Raw genomic sequence first — 21833 nt, forward strand, 5'->3', positions numbered from 1 at the left:
AGAAGTTAAATAAGTTGTTACAGCACATATATTCATTTATTATACGTAGATTGTTCATAGCTTATTATTCGTCTATCTTTTATAGCAACAGCAAGTATTACAGTATTACAGTTTGGTCAGATTAACAAACGTGATATATTATAATGTATTCGCCAATCTGCCGTAAATGTGACAATCATACGGTAAGTCCGGATGAACCGTATGAGTGACTGAGCCCCATACAAATACGGCAGGTTAGAGGATAGATGCCATTCGATCATCCGGACACGAGGGCGTCCATTTATAAATTTGGCCTTTTGGTATTAATTTTATGTATTTCCATATGTTTATTATTTTTTGTTCAATTAATAAATAGTATTTTGTTTTTGTTTTTGTTAATTATTTATCTGGTTTTAAATTTTTTAATATTTTTGTTAAGACATCCAGCGGAGTCTACGGGATTAGTCGACTAGGTGCAAGAGCGCGTTCTACAAGCGCTTTTATAACACAAACTAAGTGTCTGTATATCGGATATCACCTGCGACTCTTATCTGTTATTGAATTTATTATTTTCGCTCTTTACAACTTTTTTTTTTTTTTTTTTTTTTTGTTTAGTTACAATATACTCTTTCACACTTTCTTACTTAATCATACTCTCACGTACACATTCCTTATTACCAAGGCATATACATATATGTCATCAGCTTCTTTCAATCTTAATGTATTTCACTCCGAATTTAATTGACCCAAGCATCGCAACACAGCCCACGTGAGTCCCTTTTACACCTTATTACGGTAAATGCTCATTGAACTCGGATTTTACATTCAAATTTTACGCGTTTATTTATTTATTTAATTTTTAATTTATATATATATATATATATATATCTTTTTTACGACCACGTAATTAAAATTCATCAGCGTATCGTATACACAAATAAATACATACGTCACAATGATATTAATTTTCTTATTAACTCCCTTATTTTTTTAAATTCTTAACCACATCTTACGCGCTAAATTTTTTTTCTTCATACATATATATATATATATTATTATATACATCTTTTTGGCACCTGAATTGTCTCTATCAATCGAATGACGCCAATCTATAACATACATTCGATAAATCGAAGAAAACTCTCCCTCGCTAGAACCTACTACTCGGCGATATATTTATTTTAAATAATTAAATTTTATATAAGTTCAATATTTTATAATAATTATTATTGGTATTATTATAAAACGCGTTAAATTGCCTCGATTATACTCGTTCCATGATTGACTCACAGTGTCTGTGCTGCAGAATCACCCTGGGATGGTTCCGCATGTTATTTTTTTTTATATTAACCCTGCATGTGTACACTTTATTTTTCGAGTCACGGTATGTGCATTGGGTCTTTTAGAAAACAGTCAAGTTTTCAGTTTCTAGGCTTTCAAAAAATCTTAAAAAGTTCTGGATTACTTTTTAAAGTATCTAATACATGATCCAGAAATTACCGCTCAAAAATTTAAAATTAATCGAAAGAATGGAATTTTTTTAAAAATTGACTGCTCCTCCAAAGACCCAGTGTACACACGCAGGGTTAATAATATATAATTTAAATGGTATTTTTAATTTCAAATTGTATTATTTTTTTCACAAAAATTTTAGTTTGTAATTTTTTAGTTTTATTTTATCAATCGTTCATAATGATCGCGACGTGTCAGAACAACTCAAGTGAACACGTTTTTAAATTTATTCTTTGGCATACTTTATTTTTTAAATTAAATTGTACATTTAAGTGACATTTTATTTTAATATTTTCCTATCAGGGCTCATACAAATTTCTTTTACTATTAACTTACATAATTATATAATTTAATAATTATATTATTATTATTAAAAAAATTTGTATGAGCCGAGTCCGTTTATTTGTACATATAGTTATCGGACGTTACCAACTCGTCTTATTGTAACTTAATATTTATTTTAATTAAGTTGAAAGACGAATTGGTAAAGACGCCGTGCCCGCGGTCTCGAATTATTAATTTTTAAAATTTAATTTATTTTTTTTTTCTACATAAGTTATATTAATTAATTAATTTAATAAATAACTGTGTCCTAGATAAAACTGACTGCAACTGGTTGGTATTTTTAAATATTTATTCCAGACTGCCCTGCAGTCAGATTTAACAATCACAAAAACAAAACTTTTTAATTACTAATACAGTTTAAATTTTAAATATTTTTGTTTTAAATTTAATAATTAATCAATAACAAGTCACATTAATTATTAATTTTTTGTTAATGGCCATTGATACGACGTGTTATCAATGCCATTAATATTAATTTTTTAAATAATTGTTATTGATTTATATAATTTAGTATACAATTTGATCATATATATGAAACATAATATACAATACAGATTATTATTTTTATTTATTTTGGTATTTGTCGTCATCACATTTCAACTAACGATCTAATTTAAAAAATCAAATTTGATAAAAAAAAAATAATAATAATAATAAATAACAGATAAGTTGTATATTTTTTTGTGCAGTTTTAATAATTTTAAAATCTATCCAAGTGTGTGTACTAAAAAAATATTTATCAATAAAACTACAGTGTGCTATGATTGTGAACATTTAAAAATGATATTTTGTTGATAAACATTTTAATTAAACTATTTTTATGCGTAAAAATAAATTTAAATACCGGGCACTTGTCATTGATAATAATAATTATAAATTTCTTGTGCCCGGATAATAATTTATTGTTTTAATTTTATTTTATAATTCTTATCTAACACGTCGGTATTTAATTATAGTCACATTTAAGTTATAAATAAATATATGTTGTCTTTAAATTGTGGCGATTATTATTTTTTTGCCTCAAGGGAAGAAGGGATTTCACTTTTCTCTCACATAGTAACCAGCAATATACGTTGTAATAAAGTATATATACTACTTATATTTAAAATCTGTACATATATTAGTACTGTAAATATATGTATATCAGTTTATAATAAATAATCACTCAACGTCATAAATCGGTAACGGTAACATATCATTGATTAATGTTTAATAAACGTATTAAATTTATCACTTCAGTATGTTATTATTGTATAAATAAAATAATAATTTAAATAAAATTTACACCGTGTGATGATCTACAATCAGAAGCACCATAGTAGACATTGAGGTTGACATATAGTTCAGAATACCTCTGGATCCGTTGGATCGTTGGATGTTGTTGGTAGTGGTCCTGTTGATGGCATATTTGCATCAGTATCCCGTCGCTTGACTTTACCCTTGGTCTTCTTCAGCATCGCAGCCTAAGTAAGGGACAGGATCAGGGAATGCACAAAGGCGACCGATCGATAATCATTTTTCTTTTTCAGTTTCTCAATAATATTTCACAAAAATATATATTATATATATATCAGACTGTGCCAAGTAAAATCGATATTTTTTATTCTTTTTCCTCCAACTCAATTATAAAACGCGCGCTCACTTAAATAAAATTTCCCATTTAAATAACATGGGAAAAATTTTTCGAACTTTGAAATTTTATAACTCGTTAATGGATCAATAAATTGAAACTACCGTAACATATTTTTGTACAGAATCAAATGCCCTACAAAAAAGGCCTCTTATGATTTTTTGATAAATTCAACCATTCAAAAGTTACTTTTTTACGAAAATTTCAGTTTTTTTCCCAAGTAATTAATTCGTAAAACCTGTAATTTTTCAACTATGAGATTAAACGACTATTAATTAATATATTTTAATTGCAAAAAAATAATCTACAAGAAAAGTCTTATGACATTTTGTGATAAGACTGATAGTTTTGCCGGAATAGTGAAAAAAAACGAGAAATTTATCATAAAGTGGAATTCAAACTCGAATAACTTTTAAACGGTTAGATTTATCAAAAAATTATAAGAGACCTTTTTTGTAGAGTGTTTAATTTTCTACAAGAATATGTATTGTTTATATCAATCCATTGATCAGTTAACGAGTTATAAAATTCCAAAGTTCAAAAAAAGTTTTTCCATGTTATTTAAATAGGAAATCTTATTCAAGCGAGCGCGCGTTTTGTAATTGAGTTAAAGGGCTCAACTTAGTACCCATTGTTTGTATGTTATATTCAACGTAATTTTCATATGGGACCAAAAAAAAAATATCGATTTCATTTGGCAGTCTAATATATACATATTTATCAAAGTCACATAAACTTTTTTTAAACAAATAGAAACTCAATAATAAATATAAGTAACAATAATCGGTGACATATAAATATTTTAAAATAACACAAGATGTGATTAAATAAATAAATATATATCCTACTTCAATATACGTATATAATAATAATAGTAATAAATATGATGATAAATGTAGTATAATAATATATAACAACAATAATAAAAAATACTGTTTGGAAAAATTACATGGCAAATTTATATTTATATGCATATATATATATATAAACGAATTGGACGTTTATATATATTTATGCATATATGCATAATATAATATACGACGAGAAGCTCAAACTGCATATAGGGCAAAGGTACTGGAATTAATGGAGACAATGATAGTGGAATAACATATATATGTAAGTACATACATATATATATATAGAGCAAAAGAGAAAGGAAATGAGAAGATACTGAGAGTTTGAGATAGATATGAATTTGGGTATATAGAGGTGGCATGCATCGGGGATTCGCTGGATCGACCGTATGAAAGGTTTGCCTCGTCCAAAACTCCCCTTTCTTTATCCACTGCACGCGCATGTACCAACGCACGCGTGCACGAAGGAGTCTAGACAGAGATTGCAAACTTTTTGTATTTAGATTTTTTGATTAAATTTAAATTTGATAAGAAACGAAAAAAAAATATAAATAAATAAATTAAAACGACGACCGATTTGTATTTTAGCTGTTGAATTGGGATGATTTACTCGTCTGTGCACTTGCCCCCCTCCCCATTAGCCGGTTGTATTGACGGTTCTGTATTCCGACGTCGGATTTTATTTTTCTTCAACATGGTAGCCTGAAGTGAACAGAGGAATAAGGAAGATATAATTAGTAGACTGCGATTTGGGCATATGATGAAAGGGAGGATCACATGCGCTGACGGACTATTGGTTTAGCTGCTTAGGTTTAGTGTGTTATTAATATATACGGTGATGCTTTCTCGGATAAAATAGCCGCGGTATACTTTTTTTTTTCCAAATTAATTTTAAAAATACTAATTGCTAGGTAATACCTATAATGATAATTAACACTTAACATGCGACATATATAATTAGTAAACATGCTGGATATTCAATACAGCAACCGAACTAAATGATTTGATGCTGTTAATCAAAAGTTTTAAACTAATTAAACTAAATGTAATTACAAATAATGATTATTATTATCAAGTTACTCTTTATTTATAAGTAATTATCATTATTTGCTGTATTGAATTGATAAATGGTTATGAAATATAATCAAGCATTAGTGTTACCTTGAGGGCAGACTTAAGAATAACTACGACACTTGGAGTCTGGGTCCACGGTTCGCCGTCAACTTGAACTGGCACATCCGAACTCAAATGTATTTTTATGTGCCCACCCTGGTAATAAAAAAATGACATGACACTTATGTATGATATTATTCTTTTGATGAAAGCTAAGAAAAAAAAATAATAACAGTGATAATAAATGTGTTATTATTATTCTTACTTGTGCTATTCTCATAGCTGAGCGGAAACCAGATTGGATTTGTCCCAAGTGTGCAACGCCTGTAACTCCTACGACCTCTAATAAACCGTCGTAGTGATTCGGTTTACGGAATTGCTCGTCTGGGCCATCGCCCCATGGCTTTGCTCCAGAACCCCAACTGATAATGAATCCCACATTATTATTATAATATCTTACATATATATATTAATTTTTAGTTAATAAAAATGTGAATATGTGTACCTTTGGATGTTTAAAATAATCATTCCTTCAAGTGGTGGTAAATCGATCACTTTATTATCAACTTCCAACCTAATTTTCCTTTGCATATCACGGCACGTTCGATCCAACATTTTCTTTACTCCCATTTTAACGTAGACTCCTTTATTGTGCAATCGACTGTTGAATTTATCTGGATTTTCTTCGCGCGCATTGTGAAAACCCAGACACAGGTCAGCGTCAATACCAAGACCAAAGTAATTATTCATAACAAACATTTGTGCGTTATCTTCACTCGTCGATCCAGCTCCTTAAATTATAAATAAATTATTTTTTAATTTCAAATATTAATTATTAAAATAATAATAATTATTATTATTATTATGATATTTACCCGTAGCATCATCTTGATCTTGAGGATGAAATACAACAGTCCACCTGTCAAGCATAATCTCTTCAGCATCGATAACATCTCGTAGAAGATTAATTGGATCTTCACCACCAGTATAACCCGGTCCCCAACACAATACTCGTGCAAGATCGTTACCCGTTCCTAAGGGGACAATTGCACAAGCTGGTGACGAGCACTCACTATCTTGTCCTACATTGTCTAAACACTGTAATACCCATCCTATCGTGCCATCGCCACCGCAAACAAGTATCTTGTAATTCCTTATATGCCGAAACATGTACATTCTGATGTACACAGAAGATAAACCAACGAACCAAGCGAGCAAACAACCAAAAAAAGAATAATAATTACTGACGTTAGTAAAAAATTTTTAAATAAAAAATGAAAGGATGATAAATATGTAAATGTCCTGATGGAAACTAGTCAATCAACTTACCCGGGAAGAGGACCGCCATTGTCCAAGTCAAATACTTGGTATGGATTCAAGAGTTTGCGGAAACTGGTGACTAATTCGTGGCCTTGGCATCCACCCGATTTGACGTTGACAAATACCAGGAGTGGTTGGACACCCGCTGGTATCATTGTTGGTTCAATACTTGGTAAAAGCATCACTAACAAATTTTTGTCTTCATACTTCGATTCACGTAGAATATAAAGTGCACGTACAGCCTTTTCTAGATCTTCGTATATAATCACCATGCATCCGTGTTCATAATAAATCGGACCAATCGACGTAAATTTGTTTTCTTAAATTTAAAATAAATAATTAAATTATTTTTAATGCCTTTAAAATTTAGATGATAATTAAAAAAAAATAATGAAATCACTTCTTGAAATTAGTATTTTAAAAATGAATTTGACTAAATATTAATTGCAATTTAAATTTTAAATTGAACTAATTGCAAGTGAATTTATATTAATGATTTAAATGAAATTTATAATTTACCTATTCCTAAAAAATCAATGAGAATATTTTCATAAACTTTCTCATTTAAACTTGCTGGTAAATTGGCAACGTACAGTGCAACATTAGAACCGTGCGGATCTTGTTTTAATTGTAGATAAAATCTCATTAGTTCACGTTGTCTAATAGAATCTTTTCCTAATTGTTTTAATATCTCCAATGGCTTTTCGGCAGTGTCCAACACTCTCTCCGTAACTATTCAATTCAATTATTTTAATTAACGATATTAGTTTTTATTAAAAAAAACTTTATCTCATTCAGTGGAATAAAATAATAAATATAATTGTTAATTTTTTTTTAAATTACCATCGCGATCCATGAGAACTTCACTACATCGATAGTCTTCAATATTGGAATTTTCTTCACCAAATCGAACGAGTGCTTCGCGCATAAGATCAGCAACTGTCGTATCCTCATTTATTGGTACTTCACAATAAGATTGCGATGTATTTAGTTTGCCGGGATAGACACGAACTTCACCATTGAGCTGGTCTCTGTTTAAATAATAAATAATATATATAATATCGGGGCATGCGAATCGGGTTCAAATCGAATCGAATATAGGGTCCATTCGGAAATGATCAAGCTCTAGCTATCGCTATATAGCAACGATTGGCTAGAACTAGAGCTAGAACAATTTCCGAATGCACCCATAACCATTCGATTCGAAATGTAAATCGAATAATTCGAATCTTTTCGAACTATTAGTAACTTTTCAAATTACATGTTTGTAACTTTTCAAATTACTCGATTCAAATTGAAAAAATTTTGATCAGCTTTCAAATATTCAATTGTTATTTAATGAAGAGCTTAGTTTGTAACAGGAATCAAATATTTTTGACTGAGTTTTTTTCGCAAACAAAATCTCTCAATCGAAAATATAGACTGTAAATCGATGCACTACTGTCTAATCTAGCGAAGTGCGCTTCAATTATTTGATAATATTTGTTTGTTTAAGAGAAAAACTCGGCCAAAGTTTCCATTTACTGCACAAGTGCAACAAAGATAGTAGCGTTCGTGGACTTGAGTGTAACAGAGAGATAAGTGCGAATCCCTGTTAAAGTAATCAGGGAATTTTTTCGTAGATTTGTGTCTAAGTTCTATTTACCTCTAACAATAATTTGAATTATTAGAAAAACTATTAAAATTTTAAGTCGTTAAAAAAAAAATTTCGGAATCTCTCTCTCTGGAATTAATTCGAAAATTTACGAATAGTTAGAAAAATTTGAATTATTCGCACACCCCTGATATAATATTAACAAATAAATTAATATTTAAATGTAATAAATTATATTTTTATACGAACTTGTGTCGCAGAAAAACACCTCGACGTTTTCCTTCTTTACGATGTAAATTAAGCACTGGCGTTGGATCCCACAATCGCGTTTCTTCGGGAGCGTACAAATCAGTTAGATAAAAAAGATCTGGAAAAAAAACGTTAATATTTAAATTTAACGTTTTTATTAGAGAGAATTAAAATTTATTTAGTTATAAGGATAAAAATGATGTTAGTAAAAATATTAAAAGTACAGTAAAAATAATAATTAATTAAATGAAAATAAAAATAAAACATACTCGGATGTACTTCCGTAATGTGATACGCTTTAAGAGCCGCCGCGAGAACTTCCGCTGTAGTTGCTTGCCGAGGTATTGAGATTACCCGGAATATTTTTCGCTTGAAGGACAAATTGCCATCGTAAACTTTAATCATTTCTGCAGACAGTATAATATTATTAAAATATTTTATTTATTATTCACATTAAAATTATGGAAAAAAATATAAGAGCTTAGAGAATAAAAAGTAAAAAAAAAACTTATCGTACCTTCATCACCTCGTTCTTTATCGTCCTTATCCTTTGGAGATTTAGGATCTTTATTGTGACCGCTGGTGGGTTGCATTGCATCATCGCTGTCACGATTTTTAGTGTCTCCGCTACTAAATTCCTCGGAAATACTTCGCGCTGTAATCAAACAATAGTTTGATTTTTTTTTGAGCACCGGAGATAACAGAAAACAAAACAAAAAAAAATCAAACAACAATTGTTTAGAATATTATCGCAGCAAATCATCTTGCGCAGGCTTGTTTTATTTTTATTTATCGCAATCGAGCTTCATATATAAATATAGATATAAATTAATATATAGGAATACCGTAGCAGTATAAATAGCGTAAAATAATTTATTTAATATTTATGAAGACGTCAACGGTATAAATATTATGAGATGTAGGACATTTTATAGAGCTTCATCTGTATAAAAAAAAAAAAAAAAAAAAATTATAATTACTGTCGAATGTATTTTATTAAAAATGAACCCTCATATTTAAGACAATTAATAATAAATTAGAAACAAGTTTATTATTAATTCATTTTTTTTTTGTTATTTCATAGAGAGAAATGAACATAAATGGTAGTAATTGGCATTTATTTAAGGGTCGAAAGATCTCGAAGTAATAAATCATCACTTTAGTTCGGTGATTTTGGTTGTGTGTTGTAATTGTAGCAGCTTACTGTCAAGTGTTTATAGCGCATGCCAATAGCATAAAAAATAATTCAAAGCAAAACGGAAAAAAGTAAAAACAAATAATAATAATAAAACAATGATTTCTATACACAGCAATATCGTTTTCAGAGCTACCAGGATCTCGTATATTATTTGATAGGAAACATTAACATGCATTAGAAGAGGTACCGTTTTTGGCCACTTCAGAGCCAGTTTTGGATACTAAAAATTAAGACAATTAAAGCCATTTTCAGACAGTGCACCCCAGTTTTTAAAAGTTTGCAATGACTTTTCACTGTCATAAGGGTATCAAAATTTTATCAATTAATTAAATAAAAATTAAAACATTAATTGAAAAAAATTAAATTTCACTGGGATGTAGATTTTAAAAAAAAATAATTAACAGTTATATCAATTAAGAGTGTAAAGAAATTTGTTAAATAAATTTCAGTCAAATCATGTCAATTTTCTAATTCGAATTTTCAAATTTTGTAGGCTAAAATTTATTCAATAAACTTCGTTCAACTCCTAATTGATAACAATTGTAAGTAATTTTTTTAAAAATTATATATCTCGGCGAAATTACTTCTACGTTGTCCTTTTTTTAATTAATGCTTCAATTTTTTTTAATTAATTAATAAAATTTTGATACCCTTATGACAGTGGAAAGTCATTGCACATTTTAAAAAAGTGAGGGGCACTGCCAGAGAATGCCTTTAATTTTAAGTGTCTTCAAAGACACTTTTATCACACTCTTACAATGTAATTATTTTTCATACTTTTTCATTAATCAAAGTAAAGTATTCAATGTCCAGAAGTGGGAAGTAGCCACAAATTGTACTTGTACCCTATATGTACAAACCAATCATACATGCGAAATTAAAAGTTGCACTAACATAAATAAACAAAAATATATGCATTTAATTTAATAAACAATAATAATAACAACTTTAGTTATCATTATTATTATTTAGTGCGATCGCGTGTATTATTTTAACTTAATGAAGAAATAAACGTTTGACTATGAAAGGAAAAAAAAAAAATATAACACTGGGACTGAAGTAAAAACCTACGCATTGTTATATACCCGTCAATGTTGAAGTTATTGATTCGAGAACGCGTTGAGATTAAAAAAAAAACTATATAAATAACGAGCTCGTCATGTTATGTTGAGTTTCATTTTACGTGTGATTGTGATAACATAACAGTATAAATATAAATGTTATTATGAATCAGGAGAGCCTTTTCTATTTCTATAATGGATAACTGCGATGACAGCATAGCAAAATATAATGAAACGAGAATAGAGTAGGTACAGCTTTTTAAAGTTTTATTCTATTGGTATTATCACGTATGCTACTGTTTAACTCTACATAAATATTATATGTATATATAATTATATGTAGGCTCTATATTAAACATTAATAATTTAAAAAATAAATAAATGTAATGCAACCATCTAATAATTACTTTATAAATATATTAATTATATGAGTGTGAATGTAGCAGACATCAGGCAAATTATAATTATTAATAAATCGAGTAAATAATTAATAAAATAAAATTTAAAAAAATGCGCTTTTAAAAAATTTTGAAATTAATAAGTGCATTTTTTATAAATATTATTTTTTTAATTATTTACTCTATTCATTTATAATTTTAAATTTGTCTGATGTCTGCGACATTCGCACTCGTATAAATTATGCTAATTTACGTTAAAAATTTTAATAATTAATTTTTAATTACACAATTAACTGCAATACTACTTGCTTGATATGAATTTTTTAAAACAATAAATATTTACACACGATTACGATTAAATAAAATAAATATATAACTGAATTTATATACTAATAAATAATATTTAGAGTTTTATTATTTGAATTATTATAATATTGTTATTTTCATTGTTATTATTGTTACTATTTTATTTTATTATTATTATTATCATCATATATATTTATATATACGATTTAGATGCATGAAAGATAGATATAGACGCGATATGCTCACAAAAACACAGTTGCACGACGATGTGGTTTTTTAAAGACTAGGTACCTCGAACATAAGGAGGGGAAGCATGACAATTTCCATGGCAGCTACGTGGAAAAACTAGTGAAAGGCGCCTGAAAGCTTCGGCCAGATGACCTGTCGCCCCAATTCGTTCGCTCTCAGCAAAATCAAATTGCTCTCCGGTGTTATCTTCAAATAAGAAGCAAACGATGTTTTTTTTTTTTCTTTTTTTTCCGAATTTCGTAAGACACAACAACACATCACTATTCCATTAATTAATTTTACTTCTAATTTTATAAATATATTTTTTTTTATCTCTATATCATTATTTATTTAACTGTGTTTTAATTGTTTGCACAGAGTAATGACTTTTGTTTAACGTTTTGTGACTCGATTGTTATTTTATTTTTTGTCTTGTTTAAATTTTTTAAATCTGTCAATGTAAAATTATTTACTGCGTATACGTACGCAAATATTTTAAGTTTTAAAAAATAATTAAGAAAGTAAACTAACCGTTTGATAGATAATTGAATATTAATACTATTACTATAACTATTATTATTATTATTATATATTTATTTTAACGAGTTGCAAGCTATTGGAGTAAAGTATGTCTATCAATAGATATTTGTCCCAAGATGAAAAATGACAACACACAAATGGATTTGTCAGGGAATTAAGTTGATATGTAAATATATATATAGTAATAAGTAATAAGTATGGAACATGATACAATTTAATAGTGATAGATATAAAAGTTTATTTATTTCTTTAGCATATAGCCAATTTAAATTTAAAGAAAAAAACTTAACCGTGCAGACAAAATACATTACACAAACCTGACTCGAGATGAAATTATTTAAACGTGACATTATATATAATATGATAATAATATAAATATATAAATAAAAGTAGCGATTGAGAGATAGAAATAAAATAAAATAAAAATAATAAATTAGGTAAAGAATAAGAGTAGTACTTTACAAACTATGTCAAATGTGATTATCATACTATGATATGGTAAATTGTGTGTGTGTGTGTTTATTATATATGATATATGTATTTAATAATGAATATTACGATAATATATTTAATTTATTAACAACTTGTAGTTATTCAGTTGTCATACTTTTGTCAACAGTGTTAAACTCTTAAAATAAGCAATAAATAAAGAGTTTGATTTTTATTGAGCATGCGTATGCCAGTATAACATCTGTTCAAATTATTACCATGTAATACATATCACAAAGTAAAACAAATATCATAATATATTACTTAATATATATTGTTAATTAAGACTGTATAATTTTATGAATTTTTATGATACTGATTAGTCGACATCTTATAATTTTTTTATTTTTTTTCAAAACGGTTAATTATAAAAAAAAAAATTGCATCTACAGTTTTTTTAATTTTCTACATGTGCATATTTTTAGTTTTTTTTTTGTAATTGACTTGTTGAATAAAAAATCCGAAAATTGTTAATTGTCTACCAAGTTCGAGATCATAAATTTTTATTATTTTATTTTTTATTAAGGACCGTTTATAAAATACGTTCGCACTTTTGGGGAGAGGGGATGCCGCTTTCTGTGACAAGATGTAATAAGGGGGGTCGGAGGGTGCAAGGAAATGTGCCGTTCGAAGCTCATCTTACAATTTTGCAAATTTTTCTCTCGGTTTTTTAAAATTTAAGTTTTATTATTTAAAATAATAGATATTAAAAAAAAAAAAAATTGTGTACTATTAATTGCCATAAATCTATAATTTGTGACGAGATATCGATAGTGAGAGTCTAAAAAAAGAAAATTTGGCGTGACGTATTTTATAAACGGCACTTTATAAATTCATAATTATTTATTGCAATCAATCTTTTTATTAATTAATTAATAATAATAATTATGAGTATGAGTATTAGTTTGTGATTGTACAGCGTAATTATCAAGTATATATAAAAACTACTTGACTATTAATTAATTTTTTTTAAAAGAAAAAAAAATATATATATTTTTAATTAAAACACTTACGCGTTGAGATTTCTCTCCGTCGAGAATGTACACCGATGATTGCCTCCATCGGCACATCACTTCGCGGGATGCTAATTGCGTATGGAGGTAGATAAATCGGTTCTAAACTTCCAAAGGTGCATTCTTGTCTCACGGCCGGACTTTTGCGGCAATACGAGTGTAACTGAAAACCAAACAAACAGAAAAGGAAAAAAAAAATTTATACATATATAAATAAATAAAAATTTATTGAGCTGAAAAATGTAAAATTGTTTATTTAAAATTACCGTCATGCCACACCACTCGCATCGAAATCCCGACAGGCACTCAGTGGAACAGCAACCTTTTTTGCATACAGCACATTTTGAATTGGTCGGTAGGTTTCCTTCACGCCAGTGATGTGCTTGAGTAACTGACGACAGGTCCTTTCCCGGCAGGTACGTTGCATTTTCCTTGCAATCCGCCAAAGCAAAGTCTTGACAGTCCGTGTGCACAAAGTACTCGCAAACTTTAATTTTATTAATTAGTTCATTTATTAATTTATTTATTTATAATTATAAAATAAGTAATTAAATTTATAATTTTATATTAATTACTTTCACAGTGTACGGACGGAGACGTGTCCTCAAGACGTTTTCGACAAACATTGCAAAATTTCTTTTTATGATGTACCGGTTCGGACCAGCAGTGTGCAACCGGATTCTGTAAAAAGGAAAATATAATATTTTACTTTAATAATTTAACGAAAGTGAACAGATTTTAAAGACTTAAATATCTAAAAACAATTGTCCTCTTCTTATTGAATACAAACGTGACTAAAGTCATTCAGTCATATATTATTGATACTTAATTTAATACAGCGATCATCTTGTATCTTAATAAACCCTGGTCAAAAATGAAACTTGATTCAGACTTGTTTTACCAAGTCAAAATTTGGAGCCGTTTTTTATAAGACAAACTCAGCTTTTTTCACGGAGATATAAAATACATTGAGTGTTCGCCTTGTTTAAGACTTAACTGGCTTACTTAGTCACGATTTAAGACAAAAAAGTTCAAATCAAGTCGAAATTGACTTGGTTTAGAGGTTAAGACTTATGCAACTTAAATTATAAGGCGAGAAAGTCAAAACCCAATTTAAATTTTTCACACTAAAAAATACTACTTGCTTTTGACTTGGTTCAGTAGTCAAAAATAAGTTGAATGTCTGTCGTGCTCGAAGTGAAGATGAATAAGTTCAAACTAAGATAAAAAAAGCTCTAAAAGTTGACAGAAATTTAATTTAAGTCGCAAAAGTCGAGATCTTATCGGAACATCGTTGGCAAATCGATAACTTCAGAAGTAAATAAGATGAAGCAAGCCTGAATCAAGTTTTATTTTTGACCCGGGAATATTTCTTTCCTTGCCTTTTCTCTTACCGCTGTAAAGTGTGACGTTATTTTAATATAAGTGATTTATTAATTATAAATTACCGCTTATTACAATAATTATTAAATTTTAATTTAACGTACGCTATAATTGTTAAGCATTTGGATTATTTAATCAAGAAAGTTGTCTGTTCTGCAATGGGTGTAACTACTTAACTGCATTAGATGGGCGGTTAATGTATGTTATGTCTAGTCCTCAGTCTACAACCACTTATGTAACATTAGTGGTGTACTTTTCTATTACCCATCATCAACTTCTCCATCTATTAAACTTATATACTCGTATATATCGTATATATATATATATATACATATATATATATATATATATATATATATATATATATATATATATTTGCTGAAAGCAAAGTAGGTAAAGTAAGCTACGTGAACGATTCATTCACATGTTGACATGTTTCATTCATCTAGTGAATGAATCTTCCATTGAGTCTTTACTTGCCGCGGAAGTGAGGTCGATAGTGAACCTCTTGACTCAACCAAAAACCGTAACAATGCCAGTACTTACTCAAGTTCTTGTGAGAAAATTCTTTAAACATTTAACTCTATGTTTATTTTACTGTGAATAGTACAGCCGTTTTTGAAAACATTTTTTATTTTTACTATAATTATACTAATACTTATAAAAGTAAAAAAAATAGTTTAAGTTGTGTACTTATATACCTTAATGAGGCTTGCCGCGATGCTGGAGCAGGGAGACACGACGGCCGTAAGACAGCGTTCGTGCACCACGAAGTTGCAAACTGTAAGAATATTTAAAAAAAATGATATTATAGCTATTATATATAATATGTACATATAATATGAAGATCTCAAGTAACTAGGACAAAAGTCTTTGTGTTGGATCAACAGGAGATCAGTTTCAGTTGATCCAATTCTAGTCATCGTTTCAGGGGATAAAATGTATGTTGCATAATAATATATTGAGAAAATATGTAGCCAGTATGAAAGACAGAGTTGAATGTTGGCGTTAATGTTAAATCCAAAGTCGAAGAATCGATTATGTATTAATGTTACGTGGTAACGCATGAGTAGACACATGAATATAATGCACTGCCAACATTGATCTGCCACGTGTCTTCTCTATTTAGTTCTCTTTAGAACACACACACACACACACACACGCTTTCTCTCTCTCTCTCATAATAATTTTTTCTTTATTTCTTCTTTCTTTCATCCTCTCACTTACTCTTATTATTTTCTCACTTATTTGCATGCTTGTTGCAAATCCAAATAGAATTTTATCGTAACGTCGCTCCATTTTTCAAACAATAACACTCATTGGATGACAGCACGCGACTCCGTGACGTTTGCATGCCACTCAGTGGGGTTATACGTTTCCGGTAAAATGCTAAAATAAACCGTCCTCGATGCTGAAGCTATACGCACTTCTCTCTCGCTTTTTTCCGATTTATATTATTATTGTTTTTACTATAAAATTTTTTTTTATTTTATTTTTCCATATATATCTAACGTCAAATGCTGTTTCAGCTGCATTTATTTTTAAAAAATAATTTTGTGACGTTTAAAAAAATATATTGCGTCCTTAAATATGTATATAGACATATTTGTAATCATAAATTACTAAAAGGTCAAAGAAAAAAGGCAAAAAAAATGTAAGAAATACTTGAGTTGGTTCAGACCAATTATTCTTGCGACCAGATTTTTTAACTGATTAAAACACCCACGAGTAGTAAAAAATAATTAAATGAGTTAGTGATGGAAAATGACTTGCTAGAAGTTTGTCATGTTATTTTAAAAAGTTTAATACAAAAAATATATTAAATAAAGTTATAATTTTTTCTTTTACCCTGATAACTTGTCTGTCAAATACGATTACTAAAAATTAAAATAAAATGTCATACTGTAAAAATAATAAAGGTACAAAAGAAAATATGTTTATATATACATATACTTAAAGATCGAACTTTCTCACTATATATTCTTGGTCTTTATATTTGTTTTAACTGTCGAGAAACAATGCCCGACTGTCGTGAACAAACTCTGTGACGTTCTTTGTACACTGAACAATGCTCTTAGCCCAGTAAGTATATAGTTTGCGCATTCGTTGCGTTAGCAAGTCTGTTTTGTCTCTTCTCTGGGTAAACATGAATGGAGTGTTTTGTGAATGTCTGCATACAATTATAAATGAAGAAGAAAAGGAAATGAAAAGAAGGAGTGAGACCAAGAGAATGTTAATACAAAAAAAATGATAAATAAAAAGGAAAATATATAAATATGGAGAGAGAGCAAGAGAGAAATAAACTAGGATACAGGAAGTAGCATAACACTGAAAATACTCTTCATTGCGTCAATAAATTTTAAAGAGTTTACCTTCTTCTTCTTTACGAATTTGTTATTTTTTTCCTTTTTAAGAAAATTGCTGGGTATACTTATCCCTCGAGAAAAAACTATGTAGTGCAAGGGGCATTTGACGTCACATGACGCCGAGGGAGCTGTGAGTATTTGAAACGTTACGTCGGATAAGGCCACGAGACCAGCAGCGAAAAGAGGACAGAGAAGGTCGAGAGGGCCGAGAGTAATAAAGAGTAAGAAGGATATGCATTAAGCTCATTTTTTTTTCTCACTTATAACTCAACTCCGGGCTATGTAAAGCTTTTGTTTACTTCCCGCTATTTTAAATTCATCATTTTTCTTAATTCTGTTTCGTCATTTCATAGATTGGAGTACAATTCTGTACAGTTTGTCACCAGTACAAGTTAACTCTCCTGGTTTTCTTCCTTTCTTTCGAAATGAGGCCACGCATGCCCTCTTGCCCCGCAATACCTCGTACACCAGGATCATAACCGATTTATTTGCACGCTCACAATTGCAAATCTCTCGGGATAGGAAAATTTATAGAATTCCTAATTAACTGTAGGTTCGTTAATCATATTTTTTTTTAAATTAAAATATTTATTTTATCTTGATGTGTGTACTGGGAAATAAATACTGAATATGTGATTTTTTTTTCCTAGATTAAATTATCGTTTTTTATTTTTATTTCAACCACGTTTGTCATGTTTGCCTCACCACCTCCCTCAACTCAGCCATCCGCTATTTCATTCTATACATCTTGCTTGCTCTTTCGTGTTTTAGTTGTCGAGTATCCCAATACCACCACTATCACCACCACCACCTACACCCCACTCCCACGATCAATGCTCGCAAGCCAAGCGACATGGTTGCCCTCTATCCCGACATTTCTCCTTCTATTCTCCCGCCGATAAAAGCTCGAGTACTTGTCGAGTGTATAACTTGTATGTACATACATATTGTATGATGATGACCAAGTACTGACACGCAAATAAAATCTAAGAAGCTCATATTTATGTTACTGTATGTCAACAATCAAAGATGATAATAGATAATAAAAAATCTTATATGATTAAATTTCTTTTTTTTTTTTTTCATATAATGGGACTAGGATTGAATGCTTGATGTACTAGACGTGTACTTAAAGAAGTTATTATAAATTCAAAAAATAAAAAAGAAAGTATGAAGGGTATTAGTCACGAGAAGGCAAGGCAGTGGTGATTAGAGGGTAGCAATTGTCGGTCACGAATCCACCGCAAGAATTACTGTAGGCTTTAACCCAGAAACCTAGAGGCATACATAGCGCTCAATGGGCACCATTCATTCATTGGTGTACAGGAGGTCAGTTTCACCCTGTGCTTTCTATTGCCAGACTAAAGTATAAATACCACGTGAAAAAATAAAGGAAAAAAGAATCAGCGAAAGAGAAATCAAATTAATTAAAGGCACGTAAAAAAAATAAAAAGTACTCTCGTTGATTAGAACGATAAAAATAACACAAATAAAAAAATATAAAATAAAAACCAGCTTGAAATGTTTATTATCGATCATTGGACACGTTAATTATGCCTCGTGGCACAATAAAGCCACCGCAGGTACAACGATTTTTATAATATTTTTTAAATTCCAGAGGAAAAATCCATTGAAACAAGAGGTTCGCTTGAGTAAGTTTAATTAGTTGACTGAAAAAGTTTTTCTGTAAGAATAAAAATCAAGTTAAAGAAAATAGAAGAAAAGAAGAGAAGAGAATAAATATTATTTTCACCCGCGTGACTTTTATTTTTTTTTTTGTATAGATGATAAAATAGGCTGGTGTAGTTTTAAATGTGCATATTCCTGAAGCATCCTCGTGGGATGCACCCGACCGAGGGTGTGTAAATGTGTACACCGCCACCCCTTGTATACGTATTATCGTTCCTTTGATTATTCTCGAGTGTCAAATGAAGGGCCTGAAGATCTGTAAGAGAGCTGCTCCGGTATAGTAACGAGGTCGCGCTTTAGCTCACTATGACATTCTCAAGGGTGTATGTGAATCACTCGAGTGATAATTATACGATAGGCATAGATAAATTTAATGAACCAAGTACATATACCAGTAGCAGTAAGTGGTTAACATAAAAATAAAAGAAAAAAAAGGTAACGAGACATTGGAGTGTCTCGTGGGAATAGTACATGAATAATACACTCGCTAACCGAGTGATTGAGTATATGAATATTTAAAGGTACATAATTAAGTAAGTACATAGATGGGTATGTATATATATATATATATATATATATATATATATATATATATATATATATATATATATATATATATATATATATTTATGATGAGAAAAGGGAGTATTGTCATTACCTTCGCAGATGTAGTTCCCCTGTCCAATGATGCCCCAGAGCCGATCGGTGCAGCTATGGCAGAACGTAGGTTTGTGGAACGTTTTCTGTCTAAAGCTGTGCCCGTGGCTAGCTGGAGTATTGGCCGAGGCCGACGCCATGTTCCCCGTTCCACCGCGGCGCCGTTCACGCCAGATTTTCACCGTGAAGCTACGCAAGGCGCAACGCGCTACCACATTACATTTCTTCTATGTTATTTCGAAACCGTACGCGAACATTTCGCTGCTGCCAAGGGCACTCCCGTTTAACGAGTTCGACGTGCCTAAGGCGCATTTCCGGAGGCTTGCCTTGATGTGCCCACTACAACACAGCTGACCATCACTACTGGGGTCTAAGAGTTTCTTTTAATTTTTTTTTTTTCTTTTTACGATTCGCGCATCCGTCAAACGGAGCGGGCCACTGGATGGTTACGATCTGCTGGCATCGGCTCCAATTCGTAACCGAGGGAGGGCGCACGTCGTTGACTATTCAGGCGGCTGCTCCTATGTCACCCTGATAAAAGAACGTGCGCAAGCTCACTCGGAGCGACGCGAGCCGACGTATTTTATCCACACCAAGCCTTAGAAAATTTTATCTCTTCATATATCAAAGACTTTTCTTCACCGATATTTTTTCTTACAATATTTAGTCCAAATTACACTTTTTTTTACAATCGTAATTTAAAACTGTAAATATTATTGAGAATGACAGTAATGATAATGATGATGATGATGATGGTGCTGATGATTACGATAATGTAAAATAATGTCAATGATAGTGATGATTATTATTATTATTATTTGTCACATCAACAATAACAACAACAATAATAAATACGACGGCGACGTACGTACGACGGTTGACGTCGGTACGGCGCGGCCACTAGCTACATGCCACTACACCACCACGACCCACACTATGGTCAACTTAGCAGTACTCTGAGCAGAGTAGTCGTCTATAAAATCGACAGACCACAAGCTGAAAGACTAACAGTCCCTTCTTAAGCTTTTTACGCCATCACCATCAAGACGTCACTAAATTCCGCGCCGACGCGTAAACATCCTCCACTACTAGATGCACATCACACATGCGCTTTTACCCGCGATACCCCGCGTGTTCCAAATAGCTGGGTGATGGGTGAAGCTTGCAAGCCAATTCAGACTTGTCACAACCTCTAACACCGCTTTGTCTACCACGTGTCACAGCTGATGATTTAAGTTATTCCAATACTACTACTACTGCCTTTATACTTTTACTTATGCTTCAGTCTCCACTTTCATACTCCTAATTTTTAAAAACAAGACAACTATTCATTTTTATCACAACTGAGATAGTCCATCACAAACAATAATTTATAATTAATATGTCAATTAAATGAATTTACTTTTTATCTTTTAATAAACTATAAAAAATAAAAAAATTGAGTGCTAGGCAATGAAGATGAGATGAAACTTTTTGGAGTAAATTTGACCACTTGAAAATATGTATTCCTCTTAGTGTCTGACTCTTGAATTAATTTTAGTATCGGATTAAGAACTTCTTATTGGGTCATTAGGATCATTAGAGATGTCCATAACTGAAACTCGATCTATAATACTTTAGATAGTTCGAGTGGGCATGACTGGTATATTTTTATATGATTTAATAGCTCTGATATTTACTTCTCTCCGGACTGTGTATGCTTTTTATACTACTACTTTTCGATCAATGTCAGTTGTCAATCTCTCTATTTTTATCAACACTTTTTTTTTAATTTTGTAATCAACGAGCAAATTATTCTCTATTACGATTTTAAATAAATAATTACATTACTTGAATTTTTCAGTCTATTTCGAAAGAGTCGACACTAAGGGAGCGTCATTGTAATAAAACTTAATGATTTATATTTATG

At 30.3% G+C, this 21833-nt stretch overlaps 1 protein-coding gene across 1 annotated transcript; it reads right to left on the minus strand.

The window, feature by feature from the left end:
* Window positions 1–10: 10 nt before the first annotated feature.
* LOC130676204 (diacylglycerol kinase theta) lies at window positions 11–21757 on the minus strand. Its single transcript, XM_057482270.1, has 17 exons — window positions 19926–21757; window positions 15914–15993; window positions 14405–14510; window positions 14096–14316; window positions 13830–13992; window positions 11851–11994; window positions 9114–9251; window positions 8866–9003; window positions 8597–8714; window positions 7597–7784; window positions 7273–7485; window positions 6763–7072; window positions 6309–6610; window positions 5939–6224; window positions 5699–5855; window positions 5482–5589; window positions 11–3299 (listed from the first exon to the last, which is right to left on the minus strand). The coding sequence occupies exons 1-17, from the start codon at window positions 20062–20064 to the stop codon at window positions 3180–3182; spliced, it is 2931 nt and encodes a 976-aa protein (XP_057338253.1). The 5' UTR covers window positions 20065–21757; the 3' UTR covers window positions 11–3179.
* Window positions 21758–21833: the final 76 nt, after the last annotated feature.

The sequence above is a fragment of the Microplitis mediator genome, chromosome 10, assembly GCF_029852145.1.
Source record: "Microplitis mediator isolate UGA2020A chromosome 10, iyMicMedi2.1, whole genome shotgun sequence".
NCBI lineage: Eukaryota > Metazoa > Arthropoda > Insecta > Hymenoptera > Braconidae > Microplitis > Microplitis mediator.

Excerpts from the sequence above, each read along its gene's own strand:
- LOC130676204 (XM_057482270.1), bottom strand. The coding sequence starts at position 20,064 with ATGGCGTCGGCCTCGGCCAATACTCCAGCTAGCCACGGGCACAGCTTT. Across the intron at positions 9,252-11,850 it reads TTCCCCTCCTTATGTTCGAG|CGCGAAGTATTTCCGAGGAA; the intron begins GTACCTAGTCTT and ends GTTTGATTACAG. Across the intron at positions 5,856-5,938 it reads ATTATTTTAAACATCCAAAG|TTGGGGTTCTGGAGCAAAGC; the intron begins GTACACATATTC and ends ATTCATTATCAG.